Source organism: Lolium rigidum, chromosome 5 (genome assembly GCF_022539505.1).
Source record: "Lolium rigidum isolate FL_2022 chromosome 5, APGP_CSIRO_Lrig_0.1, whole genome shotgun sequence".
NCBI lineage: Eukaryota > Viridiplantae > Streptophyta > Magnoliopsida > Poales > Poaceae > Lolium > Lolium rigidum.
Window position 1 is genome coordinate 245,774,790 of NC_061512.1, and position 16,364 is coordinate 245,791,153.

Consider the following 16,364-nt stretch of genomic DNA (forward strand, 5'->3'; position numbering starts at 1 on the left):
TGTTAGGCCTAATACTTCAAGAGTAACACCAGATCGTGAACAATAGCCACTAGAACACCTAATGATCATAATCGCAGAGGTTTAGAGATGCATTACGGGTCATTGACGATCCCATCGACGCCTGCGTGAGGCAGGCTTGGTGTGGCGGTGTTGATGACGAACTTGTGGTCGATGACGATCCGGGGATCCTCCCGATCCCCTGCCGGCCACCCGCACCGCCCCGGAACTGAGCGACGAGGTTCCAAGTCTTCCCGTTGCTTCCGGCCACTCTAGATCGGTAGAGTTTTGGGATGTGGGGAAGCAGATGTTTAGATCGTTAACCGGGTATCGATCTCCTCGCCGTACTCCCCCTTTATATGGCACATGCGCAACAGGGGACCAAAACCATCGAGTTGGTTTTGGCACCCCCGATCAGGGTGCGTTTGTTACATACGAGAACAAGTCACGTACAGATCAAGCCCTGGACGTTGGTCCAGTGGGCCCATCCCTTTAACGTTAAGTTTTGACTTTTCTCTGTTAACTGAAAATGACTCGTCGAACTCGACGGATCAACCAACATTCTCCCCTTGATCGTTAGGTTTAACATCATTTGCCCATTCTCCATAGGAATAATAAACCAAAGTGAGGTGTTACAACAACCAATGAAATGCTATTGAACCTCAACACTTATGGCATACCAGCCTATCTTGAAATGGATAACATAATACTTATTGGGAGTGGTTCTTATTATGGTCCCTTTGTTCCGGAATCATAAGGCTTCCGAGTAATCCCATGCCGGCAACATGCTCACGAAAAATTCTGGGTGGTAAGCCTTTCGTTAGCGGATCCGCAAGCATACGAGTCGTACTTATATGCTTAACATTAGTTGTTTGATCCTGGATCCTATGCATCACAACATGATACTTAATGTCAATGTGTTTGGCAGCATCACTTGACTTGTTGTTATTCGCATAGAAAACTCGCGGGTTCATTATCGCAAGTACAATAGAAGTGGTTTTGAAATGCTGCTCGACCACTTTAAGTCCGGGAATGAAATTCTTTAGCCATACAGCCTGCCCGGTGGCCTCATAACATGCTATAAACTCGCTTGCATCGTAGATGAAGCAACTATAGTTTGTTTGGAGCTTTTCCACGATATAGCTCCTCAGGCAAGTGTGAATACATAACCTGGCGTGGATTTCTTACTATCCACACAACCGGCATGATCAGAATCCGAATAACCAACAACTTGTAGGTTATTAGACCTTCTGTACGTAAGCATGTACCCTTTTGTCTCTTGCATATAACGCAAGACTTTCTTTGCGGCCTTCCAGTGGTCTAGTCCTGGATTTGATTGGAATATGCCAAGCATCCCGTTTACAAAAGCCAAGTCAAGGCGCGTACAGACTTGTGCATACATGATGCTTCCAAGAGCTAGCTGGAGCATAAGGAACCGACTTCATCTGATCAGTTTCAATTTGGTTCACTGGACATTGAAATGTCCCAAACTTTATTGCCTTTGACTATTGGAGTAGGTGATCCAGGGCACTTATGCATATTGTATTTCTTTAGTACTAACTCAAAGCATTCCTTTTGTGATAGTCCGAACACACCTTTAGACCTATCTCCACGAATCTCAATGCCTAGGATATAAGAAGCTTCACCGAGATCTTTCATATCAAAATTGGAAGACAGTAAAATTCTTGGTCTCGTGCAGCATATCCTTATCACTGCAGGCCAATAATATGTCATCCACATACGAGACTAATATTGTGAACCTACTGCCCTTAAACTTAACATAAATGCAGCTTGTCCTTAACATTTTCAAGTAAAACCAAAAGTTCTAATAATCTTATCGAACTTGAGGTACCACTTGTCTTGAAGCTTGCTTCAAGCCATAGATGGATTTCTTCGGACGACATGCTAAATGTTCCTTTCCTTCCACAACAAAACCTTCCGGCTGAGTCATGTATACGTCTTCATCAAGGTCACCATTTAGAAATGCCGTCTTAACGTCCATTTGATGCAATTCTAGGTCGAAATGTGCTACTGAGCCATGACGATCCTAAAAGAATCTTTAGATGACACAGGAGAGAAAGTCTCATTATAATCGATTCCTTCTCTCGTGTGAAACCTTTTGCCACAAGTCTAGCTTTGAACCTTTCGATGTTCCCTTTGGGGTCGTACTTAGTTTTGTAGATCCATTTGGAGCCTACTCTTTTGGCGTCATTAGGAACTTCTACTAGGTCCCAAACATCATTTGAGCTCATAGATTTCAACTCGTCTTCCATGGCGATTTGCCACTTAGACGAATTCAAACTCTTAATGGCCTCCTTGTATGAGGTTGGATCCTCCACCTTTCCTATATCATCTACATCCTCATTCATGTAGGTGATATAATCATCTGAGATGGCTTTTCTTCTTTCTCGATGTGATCTTCTCACAGGCGATGGTGGTGGAGGGGCATTATTATTATGAGGATCTTCTTCATTATCCGACTGGTGATTTTCTTCACCTTCCGGATTTGCGTTATCATTAGTTTCAGGATCACCATCAGGTTGAGGACCAGAACTGTGAGGTTCAGTCTCAACATTAGAAGTGATTCTCCTTCGCATGGTAGAACGACCTTTTGGATAATCGGGGATGGAGCACACACCCGCTTTTCCTCAAGATCGATCTTCCTTATTTCATTAACTTCATTATCCTCAAAAATACCGCTTGCCGGGTCTCCACGTACTTAGTGGTATGACTCGGAGCAATAGAAACGATATCCCTTTCCCCGTGCGGGTATCCGACGAAGAAACAACTAACCGTTTTTGGGTCTAACTTCTTAAGTTGTGGATTGAAAATTCTAGCTTCAGCAGGACAGCCCCACACACGTAAATAGTTCAAGCTCGGTTTCTTTCCCGTCCACATCTCGTGAGGTGTGTTCGGTGCTGACTTAGTGGGAGCAAGATTTAAAATATGTGCAGCCGTCTTCAATGCCTCCATCCATAGGCTTACCGGCAAACTTGCATGACTGAGCATGCTACGCACCATATCCAAAAGCGTGCGATTGCGGCGCTCAGCCACACCATTTTGTTGAGGTTCACCTGGCATTGAATAATGGGCAACAATTCCATTCTCAGCTAGGAACTTAGCAAAAGGTCCTGGAATTTGCCCATAAGGAGCGTGCCTACCGTAATACTCTCCCCGCGATCAGATCGTACAACTTTAATTTTTGCATTCGGTTGGTTCTCAACTTCGGCTTTGAACACTTTAAATTTGTCCAAAGCTTCCGATCGATCACGTATAGGGTAAATGTACCCATAACGGGAAAAGTCGTCTCGTGAAGGTGATGAACGAATCAAAACCATCTATAGACTTAACATTAAGAGGTCCGCATATGTCAGTATGTATGAGTTCGAGGACACTCGTGGCTCTTACCGCTCCTTTCTTAATTGTTTTTGCATATTTACCTTTGATGCAATCAACACATTTGTCCGCATCAGAGAAGTCTAATGGGAGGAGTACATCATTTTTAATAAGTCTTTCCATTCTCCCCCTCGAAATGTGGCCTAAACGACAGTGCCACAATTTCGAAGAAGTGCTAGTACCCTTCCATTTCTTCTCAACATTCGAAACATTACTCACATGCAAAACATAATCATTCATAGATAACATATATAGTTTGCCTCGTCTGACACCGAGGCCAACATCATTATTACAATAATTTAAAACAAATTGTTTGTTACCAAACTTGCACTCAAACATGTTATCATCGAGACAAGAAACTGAAATCAAATTCCTACTTAAAGTAGGTACATAAAGAACATTATTTAAATGAAGGTGAAAGCCGGTGTGGAGCTCCAAGGTGAGTGACCCAACAGCTTCAACATCAACTTCAACTCCATTTGCAACTCTAAGTCGTCTTGCCCCGCTTGTTATGGTTTGGATCAAATTTAATCCCCGCATAGAATTAGCAACGTGAGCAGGTTGCACCTGAATCAATCCACCATGATGTACAAGAGAAATCAGTATATAACATTTCATCAACAAAAGTGATTTCATCCGTACCTTTCTTCATCATCCACTTGAGGTATTCATGACAGTCCTTCCCGTAATGGCCTTCCTTCTTACAAAAGAAACACATTATCGTAGGCTCAAGACTGTCCATTTTCCTTTTCCTTTCCTTTAAACTTTGGCATTTCCTTCTTGAAGGTTTTCTTTGGCGACTTTGAAGGGCCTCGACTCGTCATGCTTTCTCTTTGAGGAGCCAACATGAAAAGCCCGATCCTTGTTCCGCCTCATCATTCTTTCTTCTTCCTGGACAATCCGAGGGGATATCTCAGCAAGTGTCCACTTCTCCTTCATGGAATTGTAGTTGATCTTGAACTGATCGAACTCTTCAGGGAGGGACTCCAAGATCATGATGATAAGGAGGTTGTCACTGAGCTCACACTTTAGGTGCTTCAGTTTATTTGAAGCATTTATCATTCTCAGTATGTGTCCCCTAACATCACCATCATTTTTATACTTGCCAAGTAGCTTGTGAAAAAGCTCATGAGCATAAACCTTTTCGCAGCCTTTGAATTGCTCCTCCAAGGCTTCCATAAATTCCTTAGCGATATCTTTCTTGGGGAGAGCCCCAATAATCTCAAGTGAAATGGAAGAATTCATCACGAGCATTGCAACGTGATTGGATTTGTCCCACTTCTCCATCTTGGAGTCATAAGTTTTCTTTAGTTCATCATACCCCGTAGCACCAGCAACTGGCGCCACGGGCTTATCCTCCCTTAAGGCATAATCAAACTCGTTGAAAGCCAAACATAGCTCAATGGAGTTCTTCCAACGAGGAAAGTTGCTGCCGGTCAACTGCTCGACAAGCATCATAACGCATCGCAGCGGAAGCTGAAATTTGACATGGACATTCATTAGTAAAATTGCATGCATATAAAATAAACATGCCATAAATTTCTTATTCTATGTCAAACACCGTTGGGCAGAAATGACATGAATTAGAACAACATTAGGGGTTGACATGCATAAATAATACAACGTTGGTCAGAATTATTTTGCAGCCATAACATTCTCAAAATAAACATCAACTTAAAATCATTTAAGGAACAACATATGTGATGCTTAATTTGATAATTCAACATTAAAACATACTAAATATTCTAAACAAAAAATCTCGTTGGTTCATTTCTGTCTAGAACAAAAACATGTTTTTCTGATCATATTATTTTAGGCAATTATTTTCTGTTTATTACAGTGCATAAAACATAAGGTAATAACATTTAGAATGCACTAAAAAACACAGAAAACAGAAAGGAAAATCGGCAGCCCAGAGAATATACTGGACTACCGACAACCTGGGTCGAAGCCCATCTTCAGATTGAGCCCAAAAGGACCCCCGGCCCGGCTTCCCCTCCCGCAGCATTCGTGACCGTCCGATCGAATCGACGGTCGAGAGCTACTCAGGACTGACCTAAAAGCGGTGGAGCGGTTGAAACCCTAACCCTAAAACCATTCCCCACCCAAAATTCCCGCGACAGAGACAGAGGGCCGACGCGGCGGCGGCGCCCGCCTCCCTTGCTCACTCGCCGCACCCGCACCGCACACGACGGAGAGAGGCCGGCACGCAGCGAGGCGCGCGCGAGGCACGCGAGGCGGCCACGCCCGGCGGCGCGAGGCGCGCGAGGCGGCCACGCCCGGCGGCGCGCGAGGCGCGACACGGCCCCGCGGCCCGAGCGCGCGCGCGCCACGACCCCGCGGCGCGTGATTCCTGCCTGCATCATACCGGCACGGTGGCGGCGCTCGCCGGAGCAGCGTGCTATGGACCATGTCCGGCGTGATGCTTCGTCGAGCGTGGCTACTAGCGCCGTTTTACTTGCGGGTCGGCTAGGGCGACGACGGAGGGCCGGTGGCGCGACGGCCACCGGCGGGTCCAGACATTCCGCGCGTTACCGCGCGTCAACCCGCGCGCTCCTCCGTTGGGAGAGAGTGGTGGCGCGGGATCTCGGCCCTCGCCGGAGCAGCAGCTGCTCCGACGGTCCCCGGAGGGTAAAGGCAGACACCCGGCGGCATCAGGTAGGTCTCCATCTTGCGTTCATTAGGGTTCATAATTGCTTGCAGATGGTTCTAGTTCGATACAAAATTAACCGATCTGACAGCTAGACATCCATAACAGGGGCTAATCCAAGGGTAAAACATTAACATAATTGCCTAAAACATGATCTTAATCACAACTAGGGTTCTAGTGCTAGCAACACAAGGCCTCTGATACCATTGTTAGGTCTAAAAATCCATGAGTAGCACAAGATCGACACTAGAACACCTAATGATCATAAACAGAGAGAGTAGATGTGTTGCATTAGTGGGCACTGACGATCCCATCGACGCCTGCGTGAGGCAGGCTTGGTGTGGCGGTGTTGATGACGAACTTGTGGTCGATGACGATCTGGAGATCCTCCTGATCCCCTCCGGGCGCCACCTGCACTGCCCTGGCACAGACGGCGAGGTTCCGGTCTTCCCGTTGCTTCGGCCACTCTAGATCGGTAGAGTTTTGGGATGTGGGGGAAGCAGATGTTTAGATCGTTAACCGGGTATCGATCTCCGCCGGACTCCCCCTTTATATGGCACTAGCGCAACAGGGGACCAAAACCATCGAGTTGGTTTTGGCACCCCCGATCGAGGGTGCGTTTGTTACATACGAGAACAAGTCACGTACAGATCAAGCCCTGGACGTTGGTCCAGTGGGCCCATCCCTTTAACGTTAAGTTTTGACTTTTATCTGTTAACTGAAAATGACTGTCGAACCTGACAGATCAACCAACAGAGTCAACTCATAAGTTCGAACAGCCAAAAATTATTTTGAGCAGTAGCTCTTTGGAGATAGAACAGTTCGGTTTACCTTGCAGGGCGAGGCAGTCGCTATCGACACAGTCGCCGAACCCGAGCGGAGCACATACCGCTTGATGCCGCCACCAGCGCCAGGGAGGGGCAGGATGCAGGTCTGCAGGTCCTTCCTACCGCGGGCGCGCCTGCGCTTGAAGGCGAAGTGAAGGGCTGTCCCTGCCTTGTGCTGCTTCCCAACCCGGGAGGCCTTGAAGGGCACGTCGAGTGAGGCGGCCCCGGAGCTCACCCCGACCCGGACGACCTCCACTACGCCCTCCTCCCGCACCACGGCACCGCCGCCCCACTCCTCTGTCTTGAAGTTCCCCGCAAACGCACTCCAGCTCCACCACCACCGCTGCCGCTGCCGCCGATTCTTGCATCCTCTATTGCTCGCATGCTCCATGCCCTCTTGCCGGCGAGGCCCGCCACATCCAATATGCACTGTTGACCAAACAAAAATCCCCAAAATTCACGGAAAGAACATGAACAGAAAAAAGAAAAGCATGTGAAAAAAAAAGATCCGTCAGCGGAGATCGAGCTCACATGGCGTCGCAGTGTGTCCATCCTCGTCGGCCGCCCCGCTCTTGTCGCCGTCGAGGCTGTGGTCGACGGCCGTTTCCGCCGCCGCTAAATCCGTTTTGGATGAGAGAAGAAACCATAGAGAAAATCGAGGACAGGAGGAAGCGGTCAGGCAGATGCCGGTTTCCAGCGGCGCGGACTCCCGACGAAACAGCCAGGCACTTGACGGCTTCCTCCCGCCGACGTCGGCACCCCGTCGGCCTGGCTCCCACCCACGCGATGCGACGCCCCCGGGACTGCTCCTCCGGGTACGGCTTCCTAACACAACGGCATGTGGTCGTGGCGGCGGACAGCGGACAGGCGAAGCCGTCGGAGACGCAGGCCTAGGACCTCTCGGTCATCCTTTCCGCGACGGAAGACGGCCGGGCTGGCGCAGCCCTTGGGGACGTGGGAGAAGCTCCCAGAGGAGACATGTGGAGGTGAAAGAGAGTACGTGTCTGCGATATAGGGGCCCCTCGATGCGCGAACTGTGTGTTTGCTCGGTGGTGGGTTCTATCACGGTATCACCGCTTTGACCGCCACACCGAAAGACCGGACTTTGCAGGTACATGAGAGGAAGTAATAAAAACTGACTCGCACGGCAACCGGACTTTGCTGATGATTCTCTGATTCTGATGTCGGCTAATATGTCAAACGCCACGGCTCTCCGTAATGCTCTGGATATGTATTGTGAAGATTCCTGACGACGAGGAAATTCTGAGTCAAAGCATCGGCGCCGCACATGCCAACCTATATCAACTATTGGGTCGAAAACATCCAGGGGCTCCGAACGATAAGTCCTTAGCCGTTTTGGCGAGGCTCTTTGTGTGGCGCCCGTGGCATCGGCGTCACACATGCTACTGTGGCGCCCGTGGCATCGGCGTCGCGCATAGAGCCTCGCCAAAACGGCTAAGTCCCAGACGAATTGTCTCACAGTATGTTTTGGGCAATTGTAAGGGCATGTGTGGCGCCGATGGGAGGGGCGCCACACATGCTGCCACGTCGGATGGGCGCACCAGCTCAGCGTCGAGGGCGCCACGTCGGCTGGGTGTGTGCCGCCGGCAGGAGGGGCGCCACACTGGCATGTGTGGCGCCGATGGGAAGGGCGCCACACAAAAGGGTTAGATGGGTGAAATAGTTTCGCCGGAAGGTCAGTCTGTGCTTTTCTTTCACTTTTAGATTATTTTTGTGCAAATCGTCCAAATTTTACACGGAAAGAAAAAAAGCAAACAGAAAATCAGATGCTACCATCTGCAAAAACCATTCGGTTGTCTACAGGAAAAAGGCTAACGTGGTGATTTTAGATTAGACAGAATCGTTGTGTGAACAGTTGCCAAAACGATATGGTTAAAGTAAATAGGGTTAGAGAACGCGGGCATAGGTCAGTGGTTGGGGTCGCACCCCAACGATCAGAGTTCGAATCCTGTCAGGAGCGAATTTCTGGAATTCTCACGCCGAGGTCCCGCTTCTACTATATCATTTAGTGTCTAGTTCCTCCTAGCACTAATTCATTTTTTTTTGTAAATAGGGTTAGCTTTGATATAGTTTATAATTATTACTGTACTAGGATAGCCCGATATATCACTAGTAGAAAAAAGGCCTTTAGTCCCGGTTCACAACGGGCTTTAGTCCCGGTTGTGCAACCGGGACTAAAGGGTCGCGACTAAAGCCCCCCCCCCCCCTTTAGTCGCGGTTGCTTACGAACCGCGACTAAAGGTCCGTCCACGTGGGCGGCTAGCGTGCGCCTGGGCGAAGGACCTTTAGTCCCGGTTTGTGTCCCCAACCGGGACTAAAGGCTATTTCGTTAATTTTTTTAAAATTCATTTGGGTTTCTTGGGGGCAAGACAGGCATGTGGCGGATGAACTAAGAAGGTGTTGGAACCGCCGCTCGTTGGTGGGGAGCCGCTTCTTCCTGGCGAGCATGAAAAATATCTTGCACTTCAAGGGGGGCATCGCTCCTCCAAACCTTAGTCGCCATCTCATTGATCTGCAGATTGCTGAAAGAAAAGGTGTAGAAAGTTTTGTTCGAAATCTTATTGTTAGTGAGACGACAATAACATAGGTCCGGGACGTCATGGCGCAGGTCCACCGAGCCCAATTCGTAGGCGAGGTCACGAAGCTTAGCCGCAACGGCACTCGAGAGGTGCAGAACAAGGAACAGGTTAATGCCGGCGGAGAGAGCAGTAGCACCATTAATATTAGGGTGCAAGGAGTGGGACAAAAGGTTGGGAAAGCGCTCGCGGAGAGAGGAGTGGCCAAGCCAAAGGTCGAGCTAGAAGGCAGTGGCATCCCCACTGCCGATAGTGACAGTGGAGAAACGAAAATTTTCAAGACCGGCGATGATGTCTCTCTAGAAGGGGGTATCAAGGTAGTGATGGTCTCCCAAGTCGCGGGAGGTTCCCCACCCGTACATGCAACAGAACTAGCAGGCCCAATGAGCAGTAGAATTGGAGTGGAGCTTGGTCTAGAATTTAGCAAGAAGGGTGGTATTTTGGGCCAGAAGAGAAAGGATCCCTAGACCACCAAGTTTCTTAGGGGCGCAAACTTAAGTCCATGCCACCTTACACTGGCCGTCGTTGCAAGTTTCCTTGCCGTTCCAGAGGAAGGCCCGGCGCCTCTTGTCAATGGCTTCTACCACACCAGTGGGAAGGAGGCCAGCACTCATGGCATGGGTGAACATAGCGGTCAGGACCGAGTTAGCAAGTAGCAACCTCCCTCCAATAGGGAGGTACCGAACCCTCCACCCGGAAAGCCGCATGTCGCTTTTGGTCATAGTCAAAGCGAAGTCTACGATGCAAAGTTTATGGGTAGACAAAGGTAGGCCAAGATAGGTCTGAGGGAAGAAGGAAACAACACATCCAAAATTGGTGGCCATGGAAAGTGCAGCATTAGCATCAGTTTTGATAGTGCTTTTATGAAAATTGATAACTAGCCCAGTAGCGGCAGAAAAATCGTCCAAAACATTTTTAAGGTTGGAGACATGCTCAGGGATGGCTCCAATGATGATGAGTGTGTCCTAGGCATATTGAAGAATAGTGCAGCGGAGGTCGTCAACAAGAGAGTGGAGGAGAAGACCATCACGAGAAGCCTGGAGAAGAATTTGTTGGAGCACATATCCGCCACAATGTTGAAGAGAAAGGGGAGAGGGTGTCACCCTGCCGTAGGTCATGACAGCATTGAATCCATCGCCCTAGGATGCCATTGAGAAAGATGGTGGTTTGGCTGGTTTTGGTTAAGCATTTTGATCTATGAGCGCCAGATTTCGGGGAAACGTTTGGCCAACAGAATTCTATCAAGGGCCTCCTAGTTGATAGAGTCGAAAGCTTTGAGGCAGTCAAGCTTGAAGACTGTCGCAGGGGCAGAGCGTTTATGGTAGGCCTAGACAATGTCAGCCGCATAGACAAACTTCTCGGCGATGGAGCGGCCGGAGATAAACCCAGTCTAGTTGGGGTGCACCAGAAAAAGGGATAAGGTCACAAAGGCGAAGAGTGAGACATTTGGTAGGCTTTATCTCCAAGAGAAGGACCTTGAGGCAGCAGTTCTCTAAGGAGAATAGGAGATGGGGCGAAAATTGCTTGGCTTGTTTGCCCCTTGTTTCTAGGAGAAGGACAATGTGAGATTTGTTAATGGGCCTGAGGTCAGAATTGAGGGAGTCTAAATCATTGAGAGAAGCCAGAAGGTTATGCTTAACCAGGTCCTGGTTGCGCTTGAAGAAGGCTGGGCCAAAGCCATCGGGTCCTGGGATGGAATTGTCCTTCATGGAGAAAAGTGTGGTCCGTGTTTCATCCTAAGTGAAAGCGCAAACAAGGGAGGTGGCTTGGGTGTGGTTAAGGGAAGTGGATGCAACAAGGGCAGAGAGATCGGGGGTACTGGAAGTGCGAATGGGCTGTCCAAGGAGATTTTTGAAAACTCGTGCGGGCAAGAGGCTTTGGTAGCGTGGGAGAAAACGAGGTTCCCATCCATGTTCTCAAGGTTTTTGATCTGGTTCTTCCTAAGAGACCAGAGGCGTAGAGGTGAAAATACCTGGAGTTTTCATCACCGAGGACACAATCTTTTTATTTTTGCCCGCCGCCGCCAATTGGTGGCCCGGTCACTGTTCTTTTTGCTAAGGTGAACCTTGGAAAGGGACCGCAGATGGTTCTCAAATGGGGAGAGGTTGCGAGTTTCCTCCAACCTGGCGAGGAAGGAGATCACAACACGGCAATTGAGCAGATAGATGGAGCGAAACCTGCGTTCCTTAGCCCAAACAAGGGTAGCTGACCGGACCTGCTTAAGTTTAAAACAAAGATGGCTAACAAGCGAGAGATGGGTGTGATTGCGGCCAACATTGTTCCAGTTACTGGTTACCAGTAGGGTTGAAGAAGGGTGAGACAGTCAAGTGTTCTCCATACGGAAGATGGTACTCCAGGGAGCTTTGGAGGAGGCAGCAAAATGGCGAGGGACGTGGTTAGAGGTACCTAGGGCGTGCAGAGGAAGTAAGGGTGGTGTCCAGCATGGTGAAGCTCCACTCCAGATTGACAAGAACCCTATCAAAGGGAGCCAATATAGGAGGGTCTTGCTGATTGGACTAGGTAAATGCAGGATCAAGAAGCGGGGTTTAAAGAAGGCCAAGATTATTAATAAAATGGTTGAAGGAAGCAGTGTCCAAGGAGTTAAAACTTCCATTTGACTTATCGTCGGGAGCTCTTAGAGCAACTCTAACAGAGCCCGTAAATCCCGCCGGAACCGAACTTTTCCGGCGGATTTACGGGTTCGATCCGAAACTGGCGCAGATCAGCGCCTGAAAAAGTGGGCTGGCCCGAATTGGAAGTTCAGGGGCCCGAACAACTCCCCGCTCGGCCCCTATTAAAAGCGTTCGTGGAGGGGAGTTCGATTCGCGAACCCTACTCCCCTCCACCGTTTTCTCTTCCTCCGCCGCCGCCAGTCCCCCGCTCTGACGAGCAATCCAAGCTTAGCCAGCCACCGCACCACCACACTCCGCCGCTCGATGGCCTCCCGTGGAGGTGCCGGCAGCCCAGCCGCGGGATTGGGCGACGGGGACTCGCCGCCGCGTCCGCCCGTATTCCGCACCGAGGAAGAGCGGCGGAAATGGGTCCGCTCGGAGGGCGCGTGCAAGCGCAGCGCCCGCCGGTGGACCAACAGGGGCTCACGCCCCCGGGGAAGCTCGCCAAGTACGCGCTCGGAGGTGAGGGGTCCTCCACCGGGTTCTCGCGACGCCTCCGGTGGTCCGAGTCGGAGGAGGAAGAGGAAGAGTCGGAGGAGGAAGAGGAGGAGGAAGAGGAGGAGGATGAAGAGTCATAGGAGGAGGAGGCGGAGATGGCTGTCGTCGCGCAGACGGCGACGACGGTCGTGTCCGCCGAGGACTACGTCCACGACGAGGAGGAGGAGGAGGCGGTCCTCGCTCAAGTGGCGGCCGTGTCCGCCGCGGAGGCCCGTCGACGCAGGCGCCGCGAGGAGGCCGACGCCGTCCGGCAAGTCCAGGAATACGAGGCGGCGCGCCGTGAAGAACGCGCCCGCCGCTTCCAGCTGGAGATCGTCGAGCTGGACGAAGAGTGGGAGCTCCAAGCGGCCACCGCCTCGCCTTCCACCGCCACCACTGCCGTCGTCGCGCGTAGAGGCCGCCTGGCCGATTTTTGGGCAAAATTAGATCGCGCTGCTGCGGATATTACTTATTTTAGGTTATTAGTTCGAATTATGTAAAGTTTGGTGCTCAATCGGAGCAACAACTATCGTCTATATATGTTCATCGATGAATTCGACTGCGAGATTTCTAATTTCATGTTTTCAGTTCCTCTTTACGATTTCTGTTCTGCGCCACTGCCAAAAACTGACTAACTCTTGTTTTCGGGAGACTAAATCCCCCCTTTTCGGTTTCAACTTTTTCTGCTTGTTAGAGATGCTCTTACTAGGTTGAAAACCTCTAGCAAGGACCAGAGGTAGTGGCAAAAATCGCCCCCAAGGAAGCAAGAAAGGCAGGTTTTAGGTCTCGGAGGCAAGGTCCCACAAATTAGGCCTTAGTTAAGTTTAATTGATTTCGATTTTTTCCGGATCGCATGGCTACAAAATTGACGGTAAGCCTACGCAGTTCCAGGTGTCAATTGCGCCAACAAAATGGAATTTGAAATCTGAATTTTCATCTGTCTTGTTTACCATTATGAATCTGGGTGATAACAACTAGCATCAACAAATCTTTGAGACATCAAAATTGTGATGATAAAATCTAGAGATTACAGATACTAGTAGCAGTCTAGAAGTGAAACAGTGGCCGCGCGCCAATCTACTCCACAAGTGCCACCGCCGGGATATCACGGGAGCCGTGGTCACGAATACCGCCGGCGCAATCCTCCTTGCCAGCGTCGGCGTCCTCCACCACGGGGGCGGCGACCGGGGCGCGGCAGACGGGGCAGGTGGGCGCGCGCGTGAGAAGCCAGCGGTCGACGCACTCCCGGTGGAACCCGTGGTGGCACGCCGGGAGCACGCGCACCTCCGCTCCTGGAGCGAACTCCGCTAGACACACCGCGCAGTCGTCTGCGTCGGCGTCCGCCTCCTCCTTCCGAGCGCCGCCTGCGTCGGCAGGGAACTGCAGGACGAACACCTGAACGGGGATCCCCGCGAGCGCGCGCTTGGTGTCATCCTGCGTCCCCGACGCCGGGTCATCGTCGTTGCTGGGTGGAGTAATGACAACGCGGGCGGCGCGGAGGCAGCGGTAGAGCGTGCTGAGGGCGAAGTAGGAGAGGCTAGCGACTAAGAGCACGGTGGCGGTGGCGCCCAGCACCCTCTCCAGGTGCGCGTGCTGCGCGTCCATCGACTGGTCCGCCGGCGAGGCCAGGAGGCGGCGCGCGGCCCAGTACCCGCCGCAGGCCTGCATGCTGAACTTGATTGGAGTACTAGGTTGTGCGTGGAAGGACTGTGAGATCCATACGTGCTTTTATGGAGGTGGGTTAACTGGGCGGTGCTAGCTGGGTGCCTAGCTGTATCGCGGTTCTTAACAGCGACCACAAATAGATATTTATTGGACGGCTAGGAAAATACAGTATAATCCAAATAAGTAAAGTTGATGGTATAAACAGTGATTATCTTGTAACCTTGGTACTCCCTCCGTTCCAAATAAACATACGTTTAGATATATCCTAAATTAAATTTTATTAAACTTAATCAATTTCCTAAAGATGGTAGCAGTATTTATGACAATAAATTAATATTGCTACGGAGTACCATATTCGTTTTGACATGTATTTCAACAATATACTCCTCAAACGGATGGGAGTAGTTTTTTTTAAGTGCCGGTAAGAGAGCTACGCGTTTTGTATTAAGCTTAAAAGGAGAAAACATGATCTAGTTTATAAGATAAATCGGGCCTAAAACCCTCACACATGAAGCCATACGGTGAACCACACACCCCCAAAGCAAATGGCAAGAACACACAGATATTGATGCTCATAAATACGTACATACACTCATTTCTATGAACGCATCGACATATATACACCCTATTATGATGAGTACCTCTGAGAAACTTAATCCAAGAAATTTGTCTGGTGGGTTTTAAGATTAATGAACAATCGTCTCGCTATCGACGGGAAGGCGCATCCTACTGAAGAATATTCCATCTATAAATCACCAGGGCATTAAATCTATGGTTAAATCCATGGTGGGTCGGGCCACTGCTCTCCTAACTATTCTCAACGATAGGTTGGTTCTCGAACATCCGGTCCATTCCTTAAGCCAACAAGTGCGTTTATTGACTTTTGTCCCAATCTCCGAGCTCGTGACCTAGCGTACTGCCTCAGGCTGCTTATAGTGACATTGCATATGTTAGTATCTTCATAGTGGGAAGTAACATAAGGTTGGTTTAATGTAAAGTCTTACTAATTAATCCCTCCATTCTGTTAAGTAAGGTGTAAAAAATTCTAACTTTTCTCCAAAAAGGAAGACGCATGGTGCATATTAGCTATACTGTGACAAAGCTACCCCTCTGTCACGTTCCCATTTCCTATTCATTATGGGTGATTCACCGCTGGTGCTGGTGTTTCAGCATCGTCGCCGCCTCCCCACCCCTACCGTATGCAAGTGAGGTGCAGAAGCTTAGCCCGCGCACGTGTTGCAACCTACTCGACACCGGCAGATGTGGAGGCAGCTAGGGGTCATCGGTCTCCGTGGGCGCAAGGGAAGGTGAGCGCTGACTTCCAGTTCCTCCTCGCCATCCTACCTACCGGGGAGCTCTTCTCCAGGGCAATCTTCTACCCATGATGTCTCCTAGCAATTCAACCGAGCGGAGGCGGGGCCATTCCTCATCCTCCCGTTTTTCCATGGATCCGATGATCTCGAGAACCCCACGCCGCCACCAACTCCGGCATATGGCTCACAATGGCGTAGAAGGCCGCACCCTCATTCGGCAACGCCATCGTCTGGTGTCGCCCCCATATGCGTGGTGTTGCAGGCAACTCTCATAACAGCAAGTTCAATAGCATAGCTAGTTGGCTAAGCTAAGTTGCATTTCATCTTTAGCCGATCTAGATATATGTACAATAACGAGCTATAAAAATATACTACTTTATTATTGCATGGTCCACTTTTCACTCTCACAAAACGTCTACGAGCACACACCCGTACAAGAGTTGGCTCTTGCTAGATTCTTCTTATTTTCACTTTCCTCTTCTCTCTCGTGGCAAAAAATATAGTATGTTAATCTTTGGCTAACTAGAATTTATTGTACTTACTCTAAATAAAATGACTATAAGCCTAAGCAATTTCACTGGCAATTGCCCCAACAAAATTGAACTTGAAATCTGAATTTTCATCTGTCTGGTTAACCATTATTAATCTGGGTGATGTTATGACAACTAGCATGAACAAATCTTTGAGACATCAAAATTGTGATGAAATCTTCTAGAGATTACTGCTACTACTACTCCGGCGGTGATGTGCAACCGTGGCGGCCCGGCAAT

At 49.6% G+C, this 16,364-nt stretch overlaps 1 protein-coding gene and 1 long non-coding RNA gene across 3 annotated transcripts in view; both read right to left on the minus strand.

Annotated features, from left to right (window-relative positions):
• Positions 1–6,946, minus strand: part of LOC124655388 — a 26,609-nt gene extending 19,663 nt beyond the window's left edge. For both annotated transcript variants that reach the window (XR_006988665.1, XR_006988664.1), the window contains exon 1: positions 6,875–6,946. This is a non-coding gene — a long non-coding RNA (uncharacterized LOC124655388). The remainder of the gene's footprint in view (positions 1–6,874) is intronic.
• Positions 6,947–13,693: 6,747 nt separating this feature from the next.
• On the minus strand, positions 13,694–14,248 carry LOC124657394 (E3 ubiquitin-protein ligase Os03g0188200-like). The gene has a single exon (XM_047195951.1). It carries the CDS (start codon positions 14,219–14,221, stop codon positions 13,694–13,696), a length of 528 nt encoding a protein of 175 aa, XP_047051907.1. The 5' UTR covers positions 14,222–14,248.
• Positions 14,249–16,364: the final 2,116 nt, after the last annotated feature.

Excerpts from the sequence above, each read along its gene's own strand:
- LOC124657394 (XM_047195951.1), bottom strand. The coding sequence starts at position 14,221 with ATGGACGCGCAGCACGCGCACCTGGAGAGGGTGCTGGGCGCCACCGCC.